Below are 24,315 nucleotides of genomic sequence, written 5' to 3'. Positions count from 1 at the left end.
CAGACCTGAGAATTATTTCTGTGTTTAATCCAAGTGTTGACTGACATAGCTGGAATAATGTAATACTTACTCAGCACCACACTTACCACAGTGCCAAGTTGGACTATGATGAAAAAGCCAAATTATTTCTCAACTAGCCTAATAAAGTACTTTACATAAATTTATGTATATTAGGTAAAACCTGAATTGAAATTACAGATGTGTTCTACTGCATTTAACACCATGAAAGACAGAAAACCTATGTGCTGTTAAATGTCATTATAGGAGTGAGCACTGTGAAAGCTGGCAACAGCCAGCACCGGTGTAAATATCCCCACTTCTGCTACATTCTCTTTAAAAGTGAGTAGAAAACTTAATTGATGTCTTCAGACCAGACATCACAGTTAAAAAGTCTTATACTGGGCGATTCTCTACTTGGAATAGTTAAATCAAGCCCCATAGTCTCAAGGATAAATGTTTCTCTTGTGATCTCATTTTTTTTTCTAAAACTGTACCAAAAATCAATCTTCTCATCAATCAGGTAAACCACGTTCGCACCAGAGACTTTGACTGCTGTTTGGTTGTGCCCCTCATCGCAGAATCTGGCAATAAGCTGGAACTGGTCATTAGCAGAAACCCCCTGGCATCTCAGAAAGGAAGCTCAGAACAGCACACTTCAGGGAGTGGGGAGTGGAGCGACCCGAATGCTGCCTTCCTTCAGCAGAGCGGACACACCAGTGTCAGCACGGAGACACGGGATCCTACAAATACCTTATAGCAGAAACCACTGGAGCGGGACATTTGGTAACAAAAGACAATTATGGTGCTAAATCCATTCAAGATTGCTCTGAGATTGAGGCTCAGATGCTGTACAGCACTGAAAAGCACAGGAGGTCAGTTGGTCTGTCTCAAGGCTTCTATTAATCCACGGTTACTTGGGAAATAGTTTCATTCTTCATTAAGTCAAGTCATTTTCCATTTTAAGCAATCTAGGATTAGTAACAGTAAAAAAAAAAAACAAAACACATAAGGGCCTTTTTTTTCCCCAAATAAGAAACTGGGGAGATGTTTTAAACATGATATAAATGTTCTTCTCCCTTCAGCATCAGCAGCTGTTGATGGGAAAAACATGGAGTTAACCCCTGCTAACAAACAGTAGTGTCCAGGTTACACTGTTTTTACAAATCCTTTTATGAGGAAGGTGCTGCTGTGTGATGGACAAGGCAGAGTGGTTTACTGCACTGGGTTTTCCTGGGAAATGGCTACATCTCTGATTTTGGAAACCTTTATTCGCTGGCGAGAAGGGTGCACTCATTAGACAAAGCAGGGTTTAGATGTTATAACAAAATGCTTGCAGGAAGCTGCAGTTTGCATTGAACATTGCTCCCCACTTAGCAAACTTTGTTAGAACATATGTTATTCCCTATGCAATGAAATATTTAATGGTATGTCTTGCAACCTGTGGGGATTTTTAAGCAGAGACTTTTTTAGTGGGATAAAACCTCTGACGAGGGATTACTGAAAAGAGTGAAACTGAAATGAGTTCAGACAAATTAGAAAGGTTTTTTTAAAAGAAAATGGCTTTTTTTAAATTATGTCAGTGGAGATTGATACAAAAGCTCTTTAATGATCCACAAACCTGTAAACTTGTACTGTCACACATGAGCTTTTTAATCAGTTTCTTGAAGGAAGAAAGGTCCTATTTAATATGCTTTGTTTTCAGCCTTCTTTATGATAAACATTACCCCCTGCAACACATTTTTAGAATATAAAATTGTAAATATATTTTACAAACACATCACACAAATTGTCTCCTCTCCCCTCTTCCCCCAAGCAATAAAATACTGCCAGTTGCTTTATATGCTCACCAGCAGCTGCATTGGTTTATTCTGGTATTCAAGTTGTTATTGGTAATTATTGTTATTGGTGAATATAAAGATACTGGATTTGTAAATTTGTAGAGTCTCCATATCTAAGCAATCACCTTACAGAGTTGTTTCTGGTCAATTTAAACTGTTTAATGTATCCCTGTTGCTGTTTCCAGTACATAAACAAGCTCACCTGCCCTGCACACACACAAGTATCTCTGATTTCTATTTCAGCACTGCCAGAAAAGGTCAGAATGACATTATAGGCTGAATCATGTAAAAAATAATAAAAAAAAAGAACAAAACAAAAACTCCAAGGTTCATGAGTCACTTAAATATGTATTTTTATTTGTAACAAATAAGTATTAAACTGTAAAGTATTTTTGTACAAATTTAATACTTTAATAGCATGATATTTATCGTCTATGTTATGTTTTTTGAAATTCAAACTGTTGCAAATATTTGTATGGAAAAACTGTATAAATTAAAATAAACAGTGATTTGAAGACATTAAAAATGAGGTAGAGTTTTTCTACTTCATATTTTTCCCAGTTTTTTTCCCATAGTTTTAGAAAAAAATACCATTTTTATATTTATGGTATACTTTTTCCTACCATATGTGAAAAGAAAAAATCCTTGAAGGTAAGCAGGTTGTCCACATTTTAGTACAATGTGTTTGATGTTTGATTTAACATTCAATTTATTAATTTCAAAACTGCAATGCAGCAAGTCCCTCAGTACACATGAGAAAACTGAAAGTGGAATGTTATTTGAACTCTGATTTGGAGTTTTGCTTTTCTTACCAAGATCAAAATCAGCACAGAACTATTAGCTAAAGCAGCAATGGCAAGTTTTACATCATAGAAAAAGTTTTCTATGTCACTGATTGCAACTTTCTTGTTATGTCTGTAACAAGATTAAAACCCATAATCCATCAAAGTTTCATGGCCACAAATCTGCCACATCAGAAAAACCTAGACCCCTTTGTAAACTGTTGGGTTTTTTTCTCTCAAGGAATCTATAGTTTTGGCACATCAGTAAGAGCATCTCATCAATATTGTAGCATTTGGAGGTGGATAAATCTTGGTATGGACAACTAGGGAGTCTTTAAACCAGAATACATCCTTGTGTATTTTTAAAGGAACATCTGGAACCTCAAAGACCTGTAAATTCATTCTTCAGCAAAACGAAAGAATTACATGATTTTTTTTGATGACCAGTACACCAGTGAATCTACTAAAAATGGATCACTGAAAATTAAAGAGGCTCAGCATAAAACAAGCTGTTCTTCATAGAACATGCAGAACCAAGAAAGCCTTTGAAAGGCACCTGCATATTCAGCGTCTCCATCCCAAAAATCTGCAACAGGTTCAGTAAAGGTTCATACCAAGACCAATTAATAATTGTCTGTTAGCTTTTGAAAAGCTTCCTAGGAATTTGCTGTCCCAATGTTAGATTCTTAAGTCTGGAAGATCCAAGTGGGGATTCTTCTACTATTGTCTGTCAAAACAAAACAAAAATGTTACCCAAGTTTGAAACAGACCTAAAATATATTAGATTCTTCAAAACAGGTTCTTTCTCCATGAGCTCAGAAATTAGATGCAATGAAAAAAAAAGCATCTGTTACCAGGTTAGACTTAATAAAAATTAATTTCAATTATTACATTTATATACATCTCTCACAGCATGTCACCTAAAAACTGACATTTGTGAACAAACCATAAGCTGATACAGGCTAAGCTGGCCAACAGATCACTCTGAGAGTAAAAATATGTATAAGCTTACTACTGTTGACCATTTTTTTTCTCTATTAGCCATATATTACTCTGCAAAGACATCTGCCAAATTTGACTGCTTCACCAATTACTGGTCAATTTGAAAATTATTAAATAAATGTTAATAAAACAAACGTAACAGTGCCCTGGTTGAGGTGGTGAAAGAGAGTACAAAAGTTTGTTTTGAACTTTCTCAGTAAGGAGATACTTACAGGGGGTATTTCTGTAGCATCCTCAGGTGCAGGGATTTGTCTTTTACATGGACTTTGCTGCAAACTGTCCATCTTCTCTTTACTGAGAACTGATGACCCTTCCTGTATCATGAGGTCACTGTGAAGTTCAGGTGGGTCAGGAGCACCTTGAGTAGCAGAAACAGACTGAGTCTCCAGCTCTTGACTTTGCCAGCACTTCATCAGGGGAGAGGGCATTTGTTTGGGATAGTTGTTTGTTTCTGCAATTGCCTCTCTCAAGAATCTCTGCAAACGTGTTTTTCTGGTGATCTCCTTCTTCTTTACTGCTTTCCAGAGGTGCAGCTCCTCAGCCACGATGTAGACGCGGCAGCGCCCCCTGGTCACAGCTGTGTACACGTGCTGCCAGTGCTGCCGGCCGGCTTTGCCAACCACGTACACCACGGTCCTTTCCTCCGAGCCCTGAAACGTGGCAGAACTCTGATTCAAAGGCTGATCTCCCGGAAATAGTTTAAAAAAAGACAAGAGTAAGGAAGTTGGAAGCAACTGGGGACACTCGAGAATATTTTCTATCCCGCATTCAAGGAATTCTGGTTTCAAGAAAAGTTTCTGATTCTTTCATGAGAGAATAGAGTGCGTTAGCTCAGCTCACGCTGCTGTGGTTTTACCTGGAATGTGTGAATAGTTCTGGCCCAGGCATGCTTTATGTGACACAGCTTCCTCAGTGCCGTGTAGTTCACAGTGAACGAGGAGCTGTACGTGCTGCTGATGGTCAGCAAGCGCTGCTTATCAACTTCTGCATCCTAAAGGAATAAAATAGCACAACACTCAGCAGTGAGCCTGGATCAGCAGCTGGAGCAGTGTCTGTACTTCCCTATTCTGGCTTGCCCTGAAATTACAACAGCTGCAAGGTCAGCCAGCTCAAAGTTTCAAAAGACACTAAACCCAACAAATTGCTGTCTTTCCCTGACCAACCTGAAGGAAGTTTTCACTGTTCAGGTCCTACCATAACTACTGATACTTTCACTGCTCAACTCACTGAACCCAGCAAAAAAACCAGTATTTTGTTGCTGTTACTTTTAGGCCAGCTTGGTTTTCTGCCAGGGAAAACTTAAGCTGTAACAGTACTCTTTACTTCAGACCATGTTAAACATCATCTATTTCAATTACAATACATTTGAGTATTTACACTGAACACAATCACACCAACTGAAACACACTGTACAAAAAAACCCAGAATTGAGGGGTTTTTTTTTTAAATTTTCTACCGTACCTTGCCTCTTCCATGCCTTTTACACAACTGTTTAGCAGAACTAAGTATGTATTATGGGCCAAATTTTAAAGGTGTGAATTGGTTTTGGGGTTTTTGTTCTGGGGATTCGGCAAGCACTGAATCATTTCCCACCAGGTTTTCTTTGTGCAAGTTCTTGCTGCCAGGACTTACCCCTGTTATGAAAAATATATCTCCATTGCAGAGTCGTTTGCCCTCCTCATTAGACTCTGCAGTGAGTGTGGTTTCTCCACTTCTGCATTCCTGGCCATTAGAATCCTCTCTGACACCACAGGTTGCCAAGAGATCCTTGAGATAAACATTGCGTGTGCTGGCAATCTTGTCCCCAGTTTGAAATAAAAGTCTGTTCTTATGGTCTCTAGGTCAGTGAAAGAAAAAGGGGGAAATGTATTTACAAAGTGTGCATTTACCATCTCTCAGTATTTTTTCTCTTTCCACTCTCTATACTTGACCCAGATTAAAAATTTTAATAATATTCAAAATAGTTAAGGTAACACATTTTTGTCTTGCACTTTTGTAAAACAAATTGGTAAAAAACCAGTAATGTAAACCAGTAATATAGAGTAGCACAAAAATATTTCAGAATCTATTTAGAAATCATATAGTAGCAAAAAAAAATTAACCTTGAGGGTTTTTTCATGTTGCTTTTATATGAATTTTGAATATTCAATAGCAACTTAAAATCTCAGAATTCACATAATAAATTTAAATGAAAACCTGTTAACCTCTATTCAAAATGAGATTAAAGAACCCATCAAATAAAGTTTATTATATGAATGACTTATAATATAATCAGATCGAGATGGAACATTGGAAGTTTTACAATCCTATTTCACAGTGTTGCCCTGGCTATAACACTTTTAAAAACAAAATTAAATTGGTCACAGGAAAAATGCAAAACACTGGCTTACCTGGTTAAATGATTTGAATAGTGTTGGCAACAAAGTTCATTTATTAGATCACAATCTTGCCTAAATCATACAAAACAAGAACATGAACAAAGTCATTATATACAAAACATACAATTACAAGCAATGTGACATAAGCATTAATTTATAAATAATGGAAAAAGTCCTTTTTCTCTGTGATGATCTACCACTACCTATTAAGAACAATTATTTATTCAGAGTTTAGAAGACAGAGCAGTAAAGGAACAGTTTTGTCTAAATACCACAGAAACCTCTTACACTGTACACCTAGATTAGCTAGATTTGGTTTTAAGATAAATAAGAAAACTAAAGAAAAACTAAAACATGGACAGATTATTTTCTGTCTGTGGATACATTAAAAATAACAAGAGTTATTTGCTTTTTGAAGACATGAATTTTAACTTTTAAATGCAGCTCAAGTAAATATATTTATATTCTAGAAGAATCATACACAAAAAGTACTAATAACATTATTGTACCTGAATGCAGACTGGAGAAAAAAATTGATACCAGTGTTACTCAGCATTCACAAATCACTTATTAGCTCACTGGGAACCTGTAAATAGTGAGTGTTTTTTACTTACTGAGAGAATGTTCTTCACAATTAAAGGTGGAGGAGTTTTTTCTTAAGTACCCTTTTGTGCAGAACTCAAGGTTATGGACTATTGGTACTAGTGCATATTATCCCTTTTATCCCTTCCGTGTTTCTGCAAAGCCATGAATATTATTCATGCTCCTGTGATTACTGACTTCCAATCTTTCTTCAAAGTGTGTTAGAGCCCTACATCCCCACCCTTCTTAAGTGATGAGTATTTCAAGTATCTAGTAGTTTTATGCTATTGCCACTAGTCTCTCCAACTCAACACACTCAGCTATTTTTAGATTGTGGCTGCTAGCAAGGATTTTTTCAATGTCTGCCTGCACACTCCATTACCTTCTGAAAGCAATGAATTGTGATTGTTTGGCATCCTCCAATCCTGGTCCTTTTTTAAGTAAAATCTTTATTGCAGTTTGTAAATCTGTTTTAAAAGACGTAAAAAGTAAGACATAAAAATATTCAGAATTTTAAAAAGAAAAATATAATTCAATATGAAATTGCCTTTGCTTATTTCTTGCTTTAATGACATCTCAACTGGTTTAAAACAAAACAAAAAAAGAAACAACCCCCCCACCAAAAAACTCTCAGACAAAATGACACACCCCCAAAAGAAACAGAAAGACACCATAAAACACCCAAGAAAACATCATGGAGTTAATCCGCTATTAAAATCTGAGAAACAAGAGTGATATGGAAAGAAACAAATTCTTATTTCTGTGTTAAACAACAGCTGCATGGAGCATATTTCATGCAAAACAAGGTTTTGATACAGCACATTGAAGAGGTAAAGATTAAATATTTTCAAGCCACAGACCTATACACTTGGATTTCACAGAAGAAATCTACTTTCAGTATTCTGCTTGCTGAGTATTTTGGTAGAGTAAGATAAGGTGATAATGTTTGTACTATTTTTTTTCTGCATTCCCCTTGAAGCATTTTGACGCATACAAAAGGCAGGCTACTCAATCCACTTATACCCAATAAATGTCAAAAAAACCCAGTAAACAATGGCTCTAGCCCTGACCCCAAAACATTTTAAGAGAAATACTGGCATCCCTTCTTAGAATTTTCCTAACTCAATTCCATAGCAGGGAGCAGATTCCTGCCCAGCACACCATGTTACAGTCACTTTTTACTCAAGTGATTCACCTCTGAATCAATTCTGAAAATCTCTTCAGGTTTGACAGCTCCAGCTACAATATAAAAAGACAACCACATTCGATTACAGTGGTGGAAGCTGTCCCCCATTTCAAAGTCTAACTGGTGAGCTGGAGCTCTACAGCCCATTCTTTTCAATTACAGGTCTTGCTGTGTGCACTTAGTTAGAAGGCAAAAGACAAACTATGAATGTAGCATTTAAATTTATACTACAAACAAAGCCAGACTAAAATTTTCCCAAGATTTTTGTTACAATAGTCTATGCTTTACCAAAGGGAAAATCAAGATCAGAAACTGACATACTCTCACAATTCCCGTCAGCAGGCAAAGCAATAAAAATAAATTTCTTCTCTGGGATTGGCATTGTCATTTCCTCATTCCAAGCAGAAACTTTCAGCACCTCATCAAATTCAGGAAGCTGCCGGTGAGAGATTCTGGACCAGAGCATTGGAGGGAACCGAAAAGTTATTTTCAGTTACAGAATTCCAGCATATCATCATCTGCATCAGCCTGAAGTTCACCACTTAGAAATCTTTTGTCATGTACACTACATGCACTGAAAACTCCTTCCTCAGAGCATAGCTTGATTTCACATGGAAAAAATTGGTAGTTTATTCCCTAAACCTTCCATCACTGCAGCAGATACTTGGTACTACTCATACAGTTCTTCCCATGGGAGCAAAATGGAGTGAAACAGAAGTGTTATCAAAAAATAAGTAAGAATGTTGGTAAAACACTTAGTAGTTCTGGACATCTTGCAGATGTTCAGAATATTCTCAAATTCAAATAATATCAAAACCTAGATTTTCTTCTTAGAAGTTTAAAAAAGAAATCAAGCACTGATAGGAAACAGAATAATTTCCAAAACAAAAGTAATGCAAATGCTGGAAACATTTAGACTCTAGGTATTGATAGAGAAAAAAATACAAAGAACGTGTGATATAATGGCCCTTGACATCTAAACTCTCCAAGCAATTCAGGCTCTTTCATTTGTTGTCACACTTATCAGCAATGTCTTTAAAACTTCATTTTTAGAGGAGCAATTGTAAACCATTTTAGAAGGCATAAAGTCAGTTGTGCATTTACAATTCATTTGAAAACAGAGAGTATGTGATCGCATAATAGTGAAATACATCCCATAAAATTCAAGAGCATTCCAGCACACACTTTTTTTTGCCCAATATATATGTCTGAAAAAATTTGTAGGGTTTTGTTGCTGTTGTTGTGGGGGTTTGTTTGTTTTTAAAACCAATGTTACGCATTTGGACTAATAGAACTAACAGAAAAAACACTACAGAGTCAAATCTGGATGCAGTGCTGTTTGCAGGTAAAAGGCCAGGCAAGAATTACAAGAATTCTTCACAAACACACCAGGATATCCTACCTTGACGCGTTGTCTACAATTAGTTGTGATTCAGCTCTGTGGTTAGTTCGCAGTTCCACAGAAAAGCCTCTTGATTTTAGACCCTCAAAGATGTCAGCTAACATGTTTCCAGGGTCTATGCTTGGTAGCTGTTTAGTATCACCTAAACAGAATGCATGTTAGTCTTTGTGAGAAGGAATAACATATCATCTGCTGAAAATTGGCTTTTAAAAAATGAATACTTGTATGAAATACCCAAGCCTCTACAAAGTAACATTCATCCTTAATACAACTCACATGAAATCAAACTTTTGAGAATCTAAGAAACTTTGGGAATAAGGTTGTAGCATAGTTTTTATATACTCCTCACCCAGTAATGCTTTACTAGCAAGTGCAAATCCTTCTGCCTGATGAGCACTGACAGTGATCACATCTTACTCAAAGACACTTTGAAAGCTACATATTTAAAAACAAATGCCATAAATTGAGTGTCAAAAAGGAAACCTCTAAGAAAGCATAAAAAATTGACTTTACATTTATTTGCTTTCCTTTTTAAATTAAAACAAGATGATCCTATCATTAAGAATGGCATGAAACTCCCTTCTAACATACAATTCATATGCTAACAACAGCTCCTTCACATTTAAGGAAATCAGAAAAGTCTTCCATTTGCAAGATGTAATAACCTACCACATGGAAGTCAGAATAAGACAAAACACTGCTAAACAGATAATGGAGATACTGATACTTCCATACTGACATTTGGGAAATTGTCTACCTCATCTGACCCTAAGAAATAGCAGAAGTATCCACGTATAGAACAATGTAACATTTTACCAGACTCAGTGGGAGCTCTGAAACTTACACTGTATATTGGGCATTATTAAACATTGTACACTGCTAAATTTGCTGTTTCACTTACCTAGAATAATAAGTTTAGCAAGCTGAGCATGCTCACACAAGAGTTTCAAAACTAAACTAAGAATGTGTACAGACACCAAACTTCCTTCATCCACAATGAGAACAGTAACTGTAGAAAATTTCCAGGGCTGTTCTTGGCCACTCCGCCTCCATGATTTAAAACTATAGATAATCTAGAAACAAATAAAGCAAGCTCTGACACTAATCAACTCTAAGCTATGTCATAAAAGTACACAGTGTGATATCATCTGACATATGTAGAGCTATTATCCGAAATTCTGAACTTACACATGTAAAGACCCAGAAGACTCAACCATTCTGTCTCATTTTCTTCCTCAGTGAATGCATTTCTAGCTGAGATTAGCAACACTGACTCACATAAAAGCACAGTCTCTTTTTTACTGCACAAACTGTTAAAGACACTAGGTAAGCCATTAGGTTGCTCAATAACAGAAAACCTTCTACTACAACTTGCTGTCATTAATAATACCCAAAATTGCACGGGGAAGGGGAACAGGCAATTAACTATCCAGTCCCCAAAGATAAAATAAACCAACAATACTTTTTATGTTATTATAATTTCTATTTATATGGGTTATTCCGTAACTCCAATGTCCTCTTGGCACTTTTGCTACCTAGAACAACACAGACTTGGCCTAAGTTTATTAACAAAGTTTGCTTTCTAAAAAAAATGCCACAATACCTAACATTAATTAAGGAAACACTGTGCAAATGAAATTTCTCTCATTATTTAACTCCAGGCTACTGATCTTGTCATGTATGTGCTGCTATGATTGCTAGGCAACAGGATCCTAGAAATCATTTTTGTCTTCATTAAACTAAAATGCAGAACTGAGAAGCTGAAAAAACCAGATGCCCTAGAGAAGCACAAGTTTCAGATGTATATAAATAGTAAAGAAACCAAAGTTAGCAAATAATGTATTTCAAATGACTGATTTATGATTCCCCCAAAACATAATGCTGATTTTCAGATGCTGATAAGCTGTACCCAACCATTAACATTAATGACAATAATAGGCTACACATTTCTTAAGGGAAGTCCAATAACAAGCTGCTTTTTAGTTTTTTTCCAAAACAAGAATGGACAGTGCCACAAGGTGTTTCAGAATCCAATGAAAGGAAAAAAAAACAAAACAAAACCTAAAACAAACCTTACCTGATGCAATGTATATGCAGGAAGCTGCGTTTTTTCTCTCAAAAGACTTGTGGCCCTCCCTGTAGGTGCAGTGAATAGTACATTCAAGTATTTTTTTGCATACATATTCTCTGATTCCCACTGGTGATCAAATGTATTCCATTCCTCAGATGCATCCAAGTCTCCTTCAAAGTCCTTAGAAGCAGCTTCCACTTCTTTTTCCATTTGCTTTAAATGACGAAAAAGGCAGCTAACTATTGTACTCTTCCCACAGCCTCCTTTTCCACTTATGATTGTGACAGGATTAGAACAAATTTTTTTTACAGCAATCACCTGATCTTTGTCTACCTCTGCTTTACTTTGGATACCAGATATAGAGCCCAACTCCTTTTCAGGAAAGCGATTTTCACCATTATGATTGTCTGGATTATTTTCCTCTATTTCCTGTGCCTGGGTAATATTCATTTTTTTATCTGCAGTTTCTCCTGGTGCCTCAGAAATGCTAAGTATCTTTTCGACATCCACATCCAGTTTCCATGTGTGGTTTGCCAGAAGGTCACGTACATACATTGCAATGTCTTTTTCAGATTTGTAAAGATGAGGCAAAAACACCAGCTTTTTCTCCCTAATCACTACATTCTGATCTTTCAAAAATTCAAGAGATTGCCAAACATGCTCGATGGACATGTGTTTGGATACCAAACCGGCTAATTCATCTTGATCTTCGTACGTGTGTCCCATTTGTCTACAGCATGTCTTGAGCTGATCATACAGAATTAATGCATTCTTCTGCAAGTCAGGAATCTTCCAGAGGAGATGTTCACACTGACAGAAGGCAGCCCATGTTGCCTCACAGTAAGGAATGTTCAACTCCTTATACATAATCTTCTCCCCAAAAAGAGAAAAAGCAAACATAGATTTATTTCAGAAGATGCTAGCCTCTTGCTGAACAACATTCCTCCTAGCAAATACAAATTGCAATTCAGAAGGTGGAAGTTTGCAAAAATTCACATATTTTTCATAAAGCAAAATACTTAAAAGTAAGCTGGAATGCTAATTCTTCTTACTTACCCTTCTGTATGAAACAGAAACTTTAAAAATAAAAAACCTGGCAAAGAAACTGGGTACTAGGGAGAACTTGTGCACACAAAGTAACACATTTTTATGTAAAGGTACACAAAGTGTAGAAACAGAGCACAGGAAAGCCATTAGCCAGAATACTGTACCCAATTCTGAACGTGTTCAAGAAATATGCCACCTCTACAGACACTACCACAATATAGTGAAAGACTGAGATGTGCAAAACAGATTAACTATTGAGAGCAAGAAAAATTAACTGCACTTGCTCAGTAATAAGAGAAAAAGCTAAGAAGAGTCTTCAAGCAATAAAAAACTGCAGTGAGAATGCAGGTCCTTGAAGCAAGAGAGCAGCAAGTCCATATTGCATAAGGAACAGTCAAACTGGACATCAGGAAAATATTTCAAAAGGAAATTACGTGAAACACTGGAATATATTGGCTACCCTGCTGAGTCTCTGAAATTAGATTAAGGCAAGTCAGAACCTCCATCAGTGAAGCACTGGAGGCCTAAAGAAGAGGGAAAACAAACCACATTTGTGAACACCTAAAGTTGTAGGTCTCATTGAGGTCCAGGACTAAGAAAGTGAAGTACAGCAGCAAAGGAAAACAGGAAGGTAAGCAGCCACTACAAATTCCATTGCAAAAAACAAACTACTGGACCAGATGATATCTTACAGGGAAACTTATCAACCTTACTATGAAAGCATAGATATTGTTCTATATATTAGGAACAAAAGTCTCACTTACCAGTATAAAATTGAAGAGAACAGTTGAGGATTTTTAAATTAGCTGTCTAACTTTTGGCCCAATTACCTCAAGCATTTTATTTTCTGTCTCTTGTAGAAAATACTAAACAAATGGTTGTAACAAAATCACTTTCAAAAATCTTCTGAGATTAATTAATTCTAGACCAACTGGAAACACAAAACCCTTCGCTAAAACTGAATCCCACACATCATCCATTTCCAAATGAGCTATGCTTAGCCCCTACACATGCCCATTTAATCAAGTGAACCCAACTAAAACAGTAGCACAGTCTAATGCACCTCAAATGCAGCAAACACCATATTTTTACCATGCATAACATTACTTACCCTGCTGAATCCAAGTTTCCATGGCTCATCCTTTAGTATCTCATCCAGTTTTGCTCCCATCTCATCAGCTACCTCCTCACCATCCACATCAGCCTTTCTTTCCCAACATATCTTATCTAACAGGCAGCGAAAGTGGCGTGGCAGAAGAACTGGCAAGAACTCCAGTATCCTTGGAAAAGCCAGAGCTCCCAATACCGCCTTTCCTGCAACTGCACGCACCATAAACACAGGAATTTTTATGTGATGTACAAAGATTGTTGCAAAGCAATTTACACTGACTCTGGCTTCATCCTTCTGCTTCCCTTCTATCCAAGACATTACAAATTTCTCTCATTTTCTTACTTTTCGTAACACTTTTCAAATTTTTTGAAGTCTGTTTTCCCTGAACTGCCTTAAGAAAAAAACAATGTAAACAGATGACATAAAACCAGCAACTAAATGTATTCACTTGGAAAATATATACCATTCATTTGGTTTAAACTGCATACTCAACAGCATTTTGTAGAAAGTCACTTCAGACCTCACCATGCCTACCTCTTACCTAGAAGGAATTTTCATACAGATGTACAGAAGAGCATTTCAAATGCAAAATAAGAAAAGAGGCTTCTAAATTTATAGTATCAGATCAGTAGAGGAACTTACCAAAAAAGTGCTCTCCACCGGCTTTCTCAATGATCCCAGAATTAAGCTATCACTTTCCCTGTTTACATCAGTCATGGGCTGAGAGTGAGGAATAATGAAACTGATCTGATCTATATTTTGCTTTAAAAAGGTAATTTCAGAAGAAAGAAATTTTTTTTTAAAAAGTGAGACTTTCAGAATCTTTAGCTCTTGGAAAAAATATGCTATTTTGAATTAAGTGTTAAGCAAAATTTAAAGAACTAATTTTTCTCACTTAAGTACTTTTTTGATCACTGTCTTACCCTCATAAAGCCAAAGAAAAAACATTTTCCCTTTTAAGCAAGTACTTAATTTACACATAAATCATCAATACACACTATTTCCACACACAAAAAAATACCATGAAGGCTCAAAGAACAAACTACTCAAACCCATAACAATTAATGACAACCAAAAAAATTTACAGTGCTAACAGTAGCAACTGGGGTAGGGGAAGGGTCTATACTGCTCAATGATAAAGATTAAAGCTTAAAACGCAGCAAATTAATTTAAGCTAGATACTAGGAAAAAAATCACCAACTACAAGAAAGGTGAAGAGAGAGCAGGCACACTGTGCAATCTTTTCTATCATTACAAAGCGAGAACAAAAAGTCTGAAAGCCTACAGAACACTTTCCTCCCCTTACAAATGGGATTTGAAGTACAGTCAGTTCAAGTCTAGCAGAGGCCCTGAACTCTGCTGTTACGCACAGTTTGACATCCAAAAGTGATGTCACCTCCATCATCCGACCTGACACTGCCCGGTAAGCCAGGTACTGGAAAACTCTGCTTGCTTACACGCAACAGCAGAGAGACCCAGCCTGTCTGTACAGGAACAGATCAGCAGAGCAAAACAGAGCTCTAACACTGAGGCCACACCTCAGACACTCTGATTTTCTCTGTGTTTCAGTGTTTTGCTTCAGACCAGCTAAGTCTGGTCCCACAGACTGATTGCCCTTCATGGATTGGATTACCTCAGGAATGCAAGTGGAACACATGGTTTGGGTTTCATCCAGCAGGGATACTCACTCAGTACTCTCAGAGACTGCATCACAGTGGGGACAACAGGGATGCCTGCTTCAAAAGCACATTCCTGATCCAATCTCTAACACTCAGGTAGTCACACTCATGTAACCACACCAAGATTGCCCACAACAGTATCCTCAGAAGTCTGAAGTGGAGACACTCCAGCGCTTCCACAGTCTGCTCCCAGCCATACCAATCTGCTGACAGGTGGGATCCAAACACACCTAGATATTCCATTTAGTGCAGCTGGTTAGGACTACACTGAACTCCTTCACTGATCCCTGTACTACAGAGAAGCACCTGTACTACTTTTTGAACATGTGCCAACCCTAAAAAGCCATCGCCACCGTGCTTAGGTAGTGCTGAACCCATTTTTCAGTAAGCCTTGTTATAGCTGAATAAACTATAGGAAGCACCAGTGTCTTCGCATGGTAGACTCACAGAAGCATAAAATGGTTTGGGTTGGACCTTAGAGGTCAACTAGTTCCAAAACCCTGCCTCTGGCAGGGACACCTTCCACTAGACCAGGCTGCTCAGAGCCCCATCTCACCTGGCATGAAGCGCTTCCAGGGATGGAGTATTCCCTAGGACAGACAACTCTACTTAGCCTACAGAATTCAGCAAAGTCCTTCTGTATGTCTATCTTTAACTGATCAATTGTCCCACTGTCCTGAAATATTTTAAAATAAAAAATCATTTGAATATACATTTTCAAATGAATACATGTTAGTTTGAATGCTGCATATGAGATAGAACACCTTAGCTTATAAAACAATTGGAACAGCACAGGATATACCTACATGATTTTGAAACATAATGGAAGATGTTGTAATCCTTGGTATCTCTTTCGATTCCTCTTGGCTGTAGCTGTGAAACTTGGAACTGTTTTAGTTTTTCTTCAAGGTTGCTAAAACTCAGTACAGACTCCATAGGGAGCCAAGCAAAAAATTTTTCTTTCCAATCTTCAGGAACATGACACTCCTTAAGAAAGAGTGAAAATAATTGTCGGTTGTTTTCTTCTACATCAGTCTGCAGAAAATACGATGGATATCCTTGCACAAAGTACTTCGACCCCATTTTTTTAGCTTTAACATTAACTTTCCACCAAGGGTCAACTAATGGAAAACGTCCAACCACTTCATACTCTTTTTTGGTGCCACATTCCTGTATAACAACTGAATCATTAAAAAGAAAAACAAATCCAGTGTTAATTGACAGTCATAAAAATTAAAAGTTTGTGTTGATTAAGAGTATTGTTGGTTCAATGCTTTTTTTTTTGTCTTTTCTGTAAGGTGCAGTAGTAATAGTAAAGCAGGGGTTTCCAGAAATTCCTGATGCCTGTCTCTACACTAATATTTAAAAAAAAAGCAAAGCCAAACTCAGAAACCAGCACTAAAACTTCTTCTGCAAGCATGAGGAATAAATCTTGCCTATGAATTTATTAAGTTAATGAAATACACATGGTTTAATATTATGGTTTACTATTTACTCCATGTCAAGTTTAGAACTGATTTTCAAACAGTTTTATCACAAACTATTCTATCACAATGCCTGCATAATCTTCAGATACGTTTGTATGCCAAATATTTTCCGTGAATGGAACGTCCAAAATTATAAGGAATTAATATAACAAATTCCTAATATTTTGTATGATCTGGTTTGCCTCCTCTTTGCCTTAAAAAAAAAACAAAAAAAACCAAAACAACAATGCACCATTCCCTGATCGACATCTGGGGACCAATTGCTATGACCAGAACAAAGTGGGCACCTATGTTCAGCAGGGCCTCTTCCTCACCAGGACAGCTCTTAGGTCTGTAATAATTCATTCATTTCTCACTGGTTATTTAGCTCAGTTTAGCCATTTTAAAAACAACCTGTAGATAAAATACTTTTTAGACAGAGGTTGCTCCAACTGCACCTACTTTTCAAGCTCGAAGTAGAAAGTTGGAAGTCATTAACATCAACTATCAACACTCTCATTTGTCATAAAAGAAAAAAATGCGCTGCTTTTTTTGTGTAAAGCTAATTTGAATGGGAAAACCTTATGTTTTCTTACTGCTGCAATCCCGTGCCCGTAGAAAAGCAGAGATGACGTTTCCCTTCCACTACCTATTCATCCCCTACTTCGGTTCCCAGTCTTCGCTTGTGAGCTTGCGATCAATTCCAGCAGCAGGAAGGGCCGGGCGGGCGTGCCGAGGCCAGCACCGCCTCCGCCGCCGCCATTCCCGCAGCGCCCGGCCCCGCTCGCCTCCCCCGCGCCCTGCGCGGAGCCCCGAGCCCCGCGCAGGGGGCACCGCGGCCCGCCCGGCCCGGCCCGGCCCGGCCCGCTCCCGCCGCCCCTCACCGGCGCGGCGCGGGGACAGCGCGGCCGACACCTCCGTCCCGGCGGCCTCCAGGAGCGCATCCTCCGCCAACAGCTCCTCGAAGTCCTCGTCGCTCTCCTCGTCGTCGTCCGCCGCCTCCCACCGCGGCGACCGCAGGTGCCCCCACAGCTCCAGCGGCGCGCCGCGCTGCCCGCCGCTCTCCGCCATGCCGCCCCCGCCGCAGATCTGCCCGCCCTCACGGAAGGGCGGGACGGCAGGGTCGGGACAGTCCGGAGCGACGAGCCGATTTTTTAATCGTTTTTTTTTTTGTTGTTTTTAACACTTCGGGACATAATTCTCTGTCTTTACATGACCCCTGTCACAAAACTATCAGACCATAACACCGCACTTCCAGTATATCCGATTGTGTTTCACCCAGCTGCCCCCAGGGTAGTTTAATGTTATGTATAACTGGCAAACTCTTCTCCGGAAGGCCCTCATTGAAAACCACCTTGCCTTCCCTACACTGTAACCTGGCAGTTGCTGCTTAGTCTTCTCTATTGCTCAACACCGGATCCTTGCCTTCTGCGAAACTTTATGACAGTTCATTGATGAAATACCAAGCCTTCTTATGTTCAGTATTGATCTCTCACTGAAGTCTCCCAGAAATCCTGTTCAGTCATGAAAACAAGTCTTTCCACAGCCTGTTTTAAACGGATTTTCACTGGTTAGTAGTTAGCAGGTTAATATTTGCCATGTTGTTCCATAGCTCTGTTTTTTCAGCAAAATTTTGCAGTTGTATTTTTGCATGTTCATGCCATTAGCAAGCATATGTTTTCATCAATTAATTAAGTTTTATAAGATTTATTTTTCTAAAAAATAATCATTTTGCTGACTCCTGTATTTTTATTTGCCCTGTCTTTATTTTTTAACCATTTTCTTCCAACTTCTTTGTTTTGCTCTATACTGTCATACAGTACACTGGAGGCCGCTGTGGATGTCTCACTGCTACATCAGAGTACAGGCAAGCAAATTAAAGGAGACGCAAAAGCAGCAGGTGCTGGTGCTTCTAATTGAGATTAAATAACTGGGTGGTTTCACACCCCAAAAGACCAAAGTGCAACACAGAAATGCCCCAATACTACACTAAATAGAATGCAGCAAATAATTTGCCCAGCTTCTGAGCAGGTGTCTGCAGCACAGGCATACCCTTCAGAACAGTAGCATAGGTTGTTTGTATATGTGTTTAGAACAAGGAATGTATAATAAAATAGATCAACATGTAACAGTTCCTTTTGGTCTAACCTAAAAGAGACACAATTCTTTTCCACATTGTTTCATTACTCCTTCCCATGCATGATCCAGGAGGCCTTCCACCAACAGGACCACCCTACAAAAAATGTCCCCCTCTTTGCCACCATCCTCCTTACAAAACTGATGGGCCTTCAGCTCTCTCACACAGAAGCATGGGCCTCTCCCTCTGTCCTGGCATGGCTCTCTGCCACTTCTCCATCTCTGGGAATACCTACATCACTGTGTCAAATACCTATAACATGACAGAGACGTGTAAATACTGTTGCTACTGTGTTAAAACCCAGCTGCAAGTCTCATGCACACATAAGAACATGGAAATAGTTGTTTTCAGTTCTTGTGTGATAAATATTTGGCTTCTTTCTCCAGCTTAATTCACAGACAATGAAGTAACTACTTGACATAGCAGGCTAAAAACACATGGCCTGTAAAAGGGAGACATGAGACAGGATGGAAACATTGATGTTAATTTTAAAAATTTAAAGCATTAGCTTACTGAAGTGTTTAATGGTGTTAGGCAATCATGCATTTGACTGAGTGCTTTAAGATACTTTTTTCTTATGAAACATCATTTCACATTTAGCTATGTATTTGTCTAAGTGAAACTGGATATCTGACTGCCCCAGTCTATTCTGAAAATAGAAATTTAATACTATATTCAGCAAGGCTGACTGGAATTTCCTAGTCTTTCCCCAATCCATACTGTATGTGCTGAATTTCTGTATGATGCCTTACATTTTCATTTCTCCTCATCATCCAGTGGAATGCATCCTGATTATGAATGGCTTTATATGTGCCCAGCTTTATTAGGTAAGACTTGATTTTCAAGAATATGACTATTTGCCACTCATGTGAAGTCAGATTGGTTTTCTAGAGATAGGTGAGGATTAGATGATTTTTTTTAATACGTGAGACTAAATGTTTTGCTCCTTTCAGGAAAGGAAATGAAATCTTGTGATTTCAATGAGGACCAACTGGTCAAGCTTCAGTCCTTTTCCCTGCACTTCATGTCATCCCATTTGCTTTTATTGTTTTCACTTCATTTTAGAATTTTCTCTCTTTTTTTTAGCATTTCATTTCTTCTCCTGTGTATTTGTTTACCTTTTTTCCCTGATGTTGGGATTTCAGTGTGAAGAATTTTTGGCAACTCTTGGTCATTTTCACTGCACCTCATTTCATCTCAGTACATTTTGTGGTAGTCACTCCATTTCCAAATTTTCTTTTTTTTTTTTTTAATTGCATTTTATTTTATCATATCTCCTTTCCAGAGTATTTGTTACACTTTGTTCTCTGATTTCAAGATTTCATTTCCTTTCCTGTCACAAAGATTTTAAATCATACTTTGAAAAATACTTGGAAATCTTAGATAGTCTTCAGGGACTAGCTTATTCTCTATCATGTCTCACTTCAAATATCACCCTAAAATCCAAAAAGGTACAGTAAACAGACACATGCTTTGATAGCCCTTTGATTTTACTTTCCAGTGCACCATGATATCACTGTCATGATAATTCATGATTCTTAAAGTATAATCTGTCATGCCACTACAGAAGTTAGTGTTACTCTTCTGTCTGTGGAGAAAAAATCTGTTTATAAATTTGAACAAAATATTCATGCATTCAGTGGGAAAAAATGCAAATCCCTGAAAAGCAAACTCATGATGAACAAGGAGAGATAATTTGCTGTCTTTTACTGTTTTGTGTCTTGTCCCACAGTAGCAAGTGTGTCTTGTCCCACATTATTTTCATTTAATAAGAAGTATACCCATATAAATCTCCCTCTTTTAAATAGGTGTGTGAAATCCTGAAAACAATTTTCAGAACATTCTGACAAGTACCATTTATACACTGAAGGGTTATATTTATGCCAGCCTCCAGATTTGAATAAGACTTGCAAGATTTTTTAGTGTTTCCCCGCACCAGACACCCTCTTTCACAGGATGCCTAGCAGTTCATCTTCGAATCTGACTAGGGCTAGGAGTACGGGGGGATTCCCTAGTCTCAAATTTGCCTGCATATTCACTGCTTCCTGATCTGTGCTGGGATTCAAGACAGTCCTGTCTGCTGACACCAACAGTAAGTCTGAGTTTGCCATCCCTGAGTAGCAACTGGAAGTCCTCAGAGGATGAAATTAGGTGATGTATCTAGCACAGCAGGAGGCAGGAGTAGCAGAGAAAAGGTTAAACTGTCATTCCTCTTGAGACGGAAAGGGTTTGGTTTTACACTGTGGTCTTTCAGGGTGTCATAGAGCAGTCATGTCCACAGAAATACTTTTCAGGAAGTGCAGCTCTGGACAGCAGCAAGGCAGCCTCACTGCCTTTTGAGATGTTACACTGAAGTGCTGGACCCAGACAGCAGTGAGCTGTCCTTACTTCTAGCCACAAGCCTCCTGGAACACAAGGTCCACCAGTGGTCCGCTACCACCAGCTTGACTTAATAGTGGAACATGGGGATTTTTGTGATCTAGGGATCCCATAAACAGGTGTCAACATATAGAAGCTTTCAGAGGGTAGTGGCTAGTGAAAAGGGGCTGTAAAATGACTGCAGATTAATTAGCACTTTTCTTACCAGAGTTTCTCATGAGAAATCTCTTCACAGCTGGGTGACATTTCTATAGATGAGGCAAAAAGTGCTAATTCCACTGACATTGCTTTTTCCCTAGACAGTAAATTTCAGGAAATGTCAAACATGCCATGAATGAGATATATACGTCTCACAGTCCTCATTAGAAAGCAAACTGGTAGACCTTGAGACATATAAACATTCAAAATCTTTAAAAAGTGAGAGTTGTTACAAGAGCATCATATTGCAGCATGCTTAATCATAGTCTAGAAGAGGGGCTTTCTGAAAACTTGATAGGTGTAAGATAGGGCCCCCTGGTTAGGACAGATGTAGTGATTTAACTTGGAACTCTGCCAATGTAAACCAGCACATTAGGAATAATGTTGAACTCTGCTTAGAAAACACGTTTGGCATTGTCAGGGCTTAAGGAGTCAAGGCAGATTCTTCGCATTTAATTCAAAGTTCTGACACAGGACTGCTCCTTATTAAAAGCTTCAGAAGAAAACCAAGACAACCTTTTCATTCTCCTTTCTTCCCAAGGCCACAAAATGTTTGCAGCATCGGGCATGTATTTCCCCTTACAGAATGGTGACCTCATCAAGATATGGGATCAGGGTCACTAACTCAACCATACTGTTGCAGGACATTTTAAAAAATGGTTTACAAATTATTTTCTGTGTCTGAGGGATGAAAAAGCAAATCCAAGGGGAAAAAATAATCTGGATAAAATGGCTGCTGTTACAGCCAAAAACAAAAACCCACCCAAATTACTATTTTTGTAATTAGATGTATGTGTACAAAGATTTCTGCTTGAATATATTACATTCATTCATCAGGTTTCATGTCATACTTGCAGGTTTGTATATCTCAGGAGAGAAATCCAGTCCTGGTATCTGATTTGCCAGGAACACATAAAACTTCCCTTAACAGTGTTTCATAGTGGGTAATACTGGGAAGTATTTTTTCTAAAACAGTCTGTATCTTGGTGGCATATAGAAAAAATCTCCTATGTTTATCCTATGTGTTCTATTAATGAAAAGGCTACAGAAAACAGAAACAACAACAACCAAACCAAAACCAAACCAAAAGAAAAAGCTCATACCCCAGAAAATGAAAGACAGCCTTCGTAAGAAATGCCTGAAATTCTCCAGTTCTACTTGTAAATGAAAAGTATGGGTAACTTTAATGACCATATGATAATATTTTGGTTCACTTGGCCCTGGCTACCCTCCCTCAGCCACTTCCCCAGCATCCTTTCATAATTAATGGTTTAGAGGAGAAATGAACTGCATAAGTCTGCATTTTTGCAAGAGAATCCAAGACTTGTTCTTTATGTTTATGATTTACAGAGCTATGTTGTTCTGTAACGGTGCAATCTCTGCATTCCTGGTGAACCACACAGCAAAGATCTGGTTAATAAACTCAAAATTAAATAGAAAGAAGTCTCAGAAAAGGAAAATTCTTTGTCTTTTGAGACTGTCAAACAAAAGGATATTAGTAAAATATGTTTTAAATACTGTTGTGTCACTCATCTTTGTTTTTTGAGAATATTTTTCTGATAACAGGGAGGACTAAATGGGGGGAGGAGGAGTGTAAGAGGGTGGGGTATACATTTCCCTCAGGATTTGACTGAAGACTAGTATTTTCTGGGGTTAATGGAATGGTTTTTTTAATTTTCCTAAGCTGAAGGTCACCCTGCTGCCAACAGTATCATACTGTGTCACTGTTGGAGTGTGACTCTGGGCCCAATTTTCATCTATGTTTGCATACTAACCTGGGCCAGAACAGGGCCTGAAGTGGAGGTGTGCCACCATCCACACTGCCTGCAGCTGGGGCACTCTGGCACATTTTGCCCTGTGTCAACAAACACCATCTCAGATGATGCCCAGGCCCTGAGAGTTTTTCTTCCCCTTCTCACAGTTCAGAATCAGGACCAAAGAACAGATCCTGGTTTCTTTTCTGGTTCAGAGGTAGCCACTAAATTTTCCCAAGAGAAGTCATTTACCTGCATACAGTTTTACTTTGCAGCTGTTTGCCACCAAAGGCCACTGCTCCCATTAGCTCTATAAAGCTTTTTGTGATATTCAGATCTGGAAAACATTTGTAGCCACTTTCCCCCTCTTTAATTTTTATCTGGAGCTTTCCTTGAAAAAGAACTAAATAAAAATGAGAAAGCACTTTCACAGTCTGAAGTCTGAGCCTGTTTCCAGAGGGTCCTTTGAGAGCCCTTCCAATTACTTGCCTTCAGCTGGGCTCCTGAGTTTAGCTATTAATTTTTCTTCGTAAATAAATCACGTCTGTGCACTAACTCATCTTTGTTACTGTTCCCCAAATCTTCTATACTTTTCTGTTAACAAATTTAACGCAATTTTCTTCATGTGGTCTTATAAGCATAATGAGCAGATGGAAGTGCTTGGATTACAGCTAAAGCCAGCTTAAATGCAACAGTTCATCTTCTTTTGTAACAAAATCAATGAATACAAAGATTAATTTCTGACTAAGTTTGATTTGCCTCTTTTTCCTCAAACAGCCACTTCCAATAGGTGTTCTGCTGGAAAAAGCAAGGTTCCTAGAAGGATTTACAGAGGAGAAGGGATGGAGAAGGAGCAGATGAGAGACACTAGTAGAGTTGAGTGTTACAGGAAAGAACTTTACAATCCTCCTATTCATCCCGACTACTTCCAGGTCTGGATAGAGAGTATCAGACTGTAAACCCTGCCTTTTGTTTTTGTGTAAGGCACTCTGATACAAAGGACTTGTGGCTAATAGAAAAACCGGGAAGAGTGGTGGTGTCTTGTTGATTGATGCTGTCAGGCAGCACTGGGAATAGAGGTCAGGAGGATTTAAAATCCACTGGGATTTAATGTCACTATGCACTTTACTCTGGGATGGCTTCCATCCTAAATAAACCACCTGGAGAATGGAAGTAGTTATGACAAGAGGGATAGGGCAGCTATGAACTTAATAAAATGTTAAAATGCTCACATAACAGAGTGCTGGGTCACTCATCTAGTATGGATCAGAAGATACTCATGGAAAGTGAATGCACAGTGACA

The 24,315-nt window shown here is 38.3% G+C and overlaps 2 protein-coding genes across 13 annotated transcripts in view; one reads left to right on the top strand and one right to left on the bottom strand.

Moving 5' to 3' along the window:
- The window catches only part of GRIP1 (glutamate receptor interacting protein 1), a 308,647-nt gene extending 306,283 nt beyond the window's left edge, over nucleotides 1–2,364 (top strand). For all 11 annotated transcript variants that reach the window (XM_038154124.1, XM_038154121.1, XM_038154128.1 and 8 more), the window contains one exon: nucleotides 521–2,364. In XM_038154124.1, coding sequence (XP_038010052.1) covers nucleotides 521–757 — 237 coding nt within the window. In that variant the 3' untranslated portion in view covers nucleotides 758–2,364. The remainder of the gene's footprint in view (nucleotides 1–520) is intronic.
- Nucleotides 2,365–2,518: 154 nt separating this feature from the next.
- HELB (DNA helicase B) lies at nucleotides 2,519–17,682 on the bottom strand. 2 transcript variants are annotated; one of them, XM_038154129.1, is made up of 13 exons: nucleotides 17,429–17,682; nucleotides 15,885–16,259; nucleotides 13,400–13,608; nucleotides 11,248–12,111; nucleotides 10,072–10,243; nucleotides 9,171–9,312; nucleotides 8,090–8,220; nucleotides 6,965–7,049; nucleotides 6,013–6,072; nucleotides 5,255–5,459; nucleotides 4,479–4,613; nucleotides 3,835–4,272; nucleotides 2,519–3,347 (listed from the first exon to the last, which is right to left on the bottom strand). In XM_038154129.1, the coding sequence occupies exons 1-13, from the start codon at nucleotides 17,613–17,615 to the stop codon at nucleotides 3,258–3,260; spliced, it is 3,093 nt and encodes a 1,030-aa protein (XP_038010057.1). In that variant the 5' UTR covers nucleotides 17,616–17,682; the 3' UTR covers nucleotides 2,519–3,257. The 2 variants fall into 2 exon arrangements, with proteins under 2 accessions (XP_038010057.1, XP_038010059.1); XM_038154131.1 differs by having other exon boundaries at nucleotides 15,885–16,065; nucleotides 17,429–17,630.
- Between the last annotated feature and the right edge of the window lie 6,633 nt (nucleotides 17,683–24,315).

Source organism: Motacilla alba, chromosome 1A (assembly GCF_015832195.1).
Source record: "Motacilla alba alba isolate MOTALB_02 chromosome 1A, Motacilla_alba_V1.0_pri, whole genome shotgun sequence".
In the NCBI taxonomy this organism is placed as follows: domain Eukaryota; kingdom Metazoa; phylum Chordata; class Aves; order Passeriformes; family Motacillidae; genus Motacilla; species Motacilla alba.
This window is presented reverse-complemented; position numbering and strand designations above follow the sequence as displayed.

Excerpts from the sequence above, each read along its gene's own strand:
- HELB (XM_038154129.1), bottom strand. The coding sequence starts at position 17,615 with ATGGCGGAGAGCGGCGGGCAGCGCGGCGCGCCGCTGGAGCTGTGGGGG. Across the intron at positions 7,050-8,089 it reads TGCTGACGGGAATTGTGAGA|ATTTACAAACTGCAATAAAG; the intron begins GTATGTCAGTTT and ends CTTTTAAAACAG. Across the intron at positions 3,348-3,834 it reads ATGCTACAGAAATACCCCCT|ACAATAGTAGAAGAATCCCC; the intron begins GTAAGTATCTCC and ends TTGTTTTGACAG.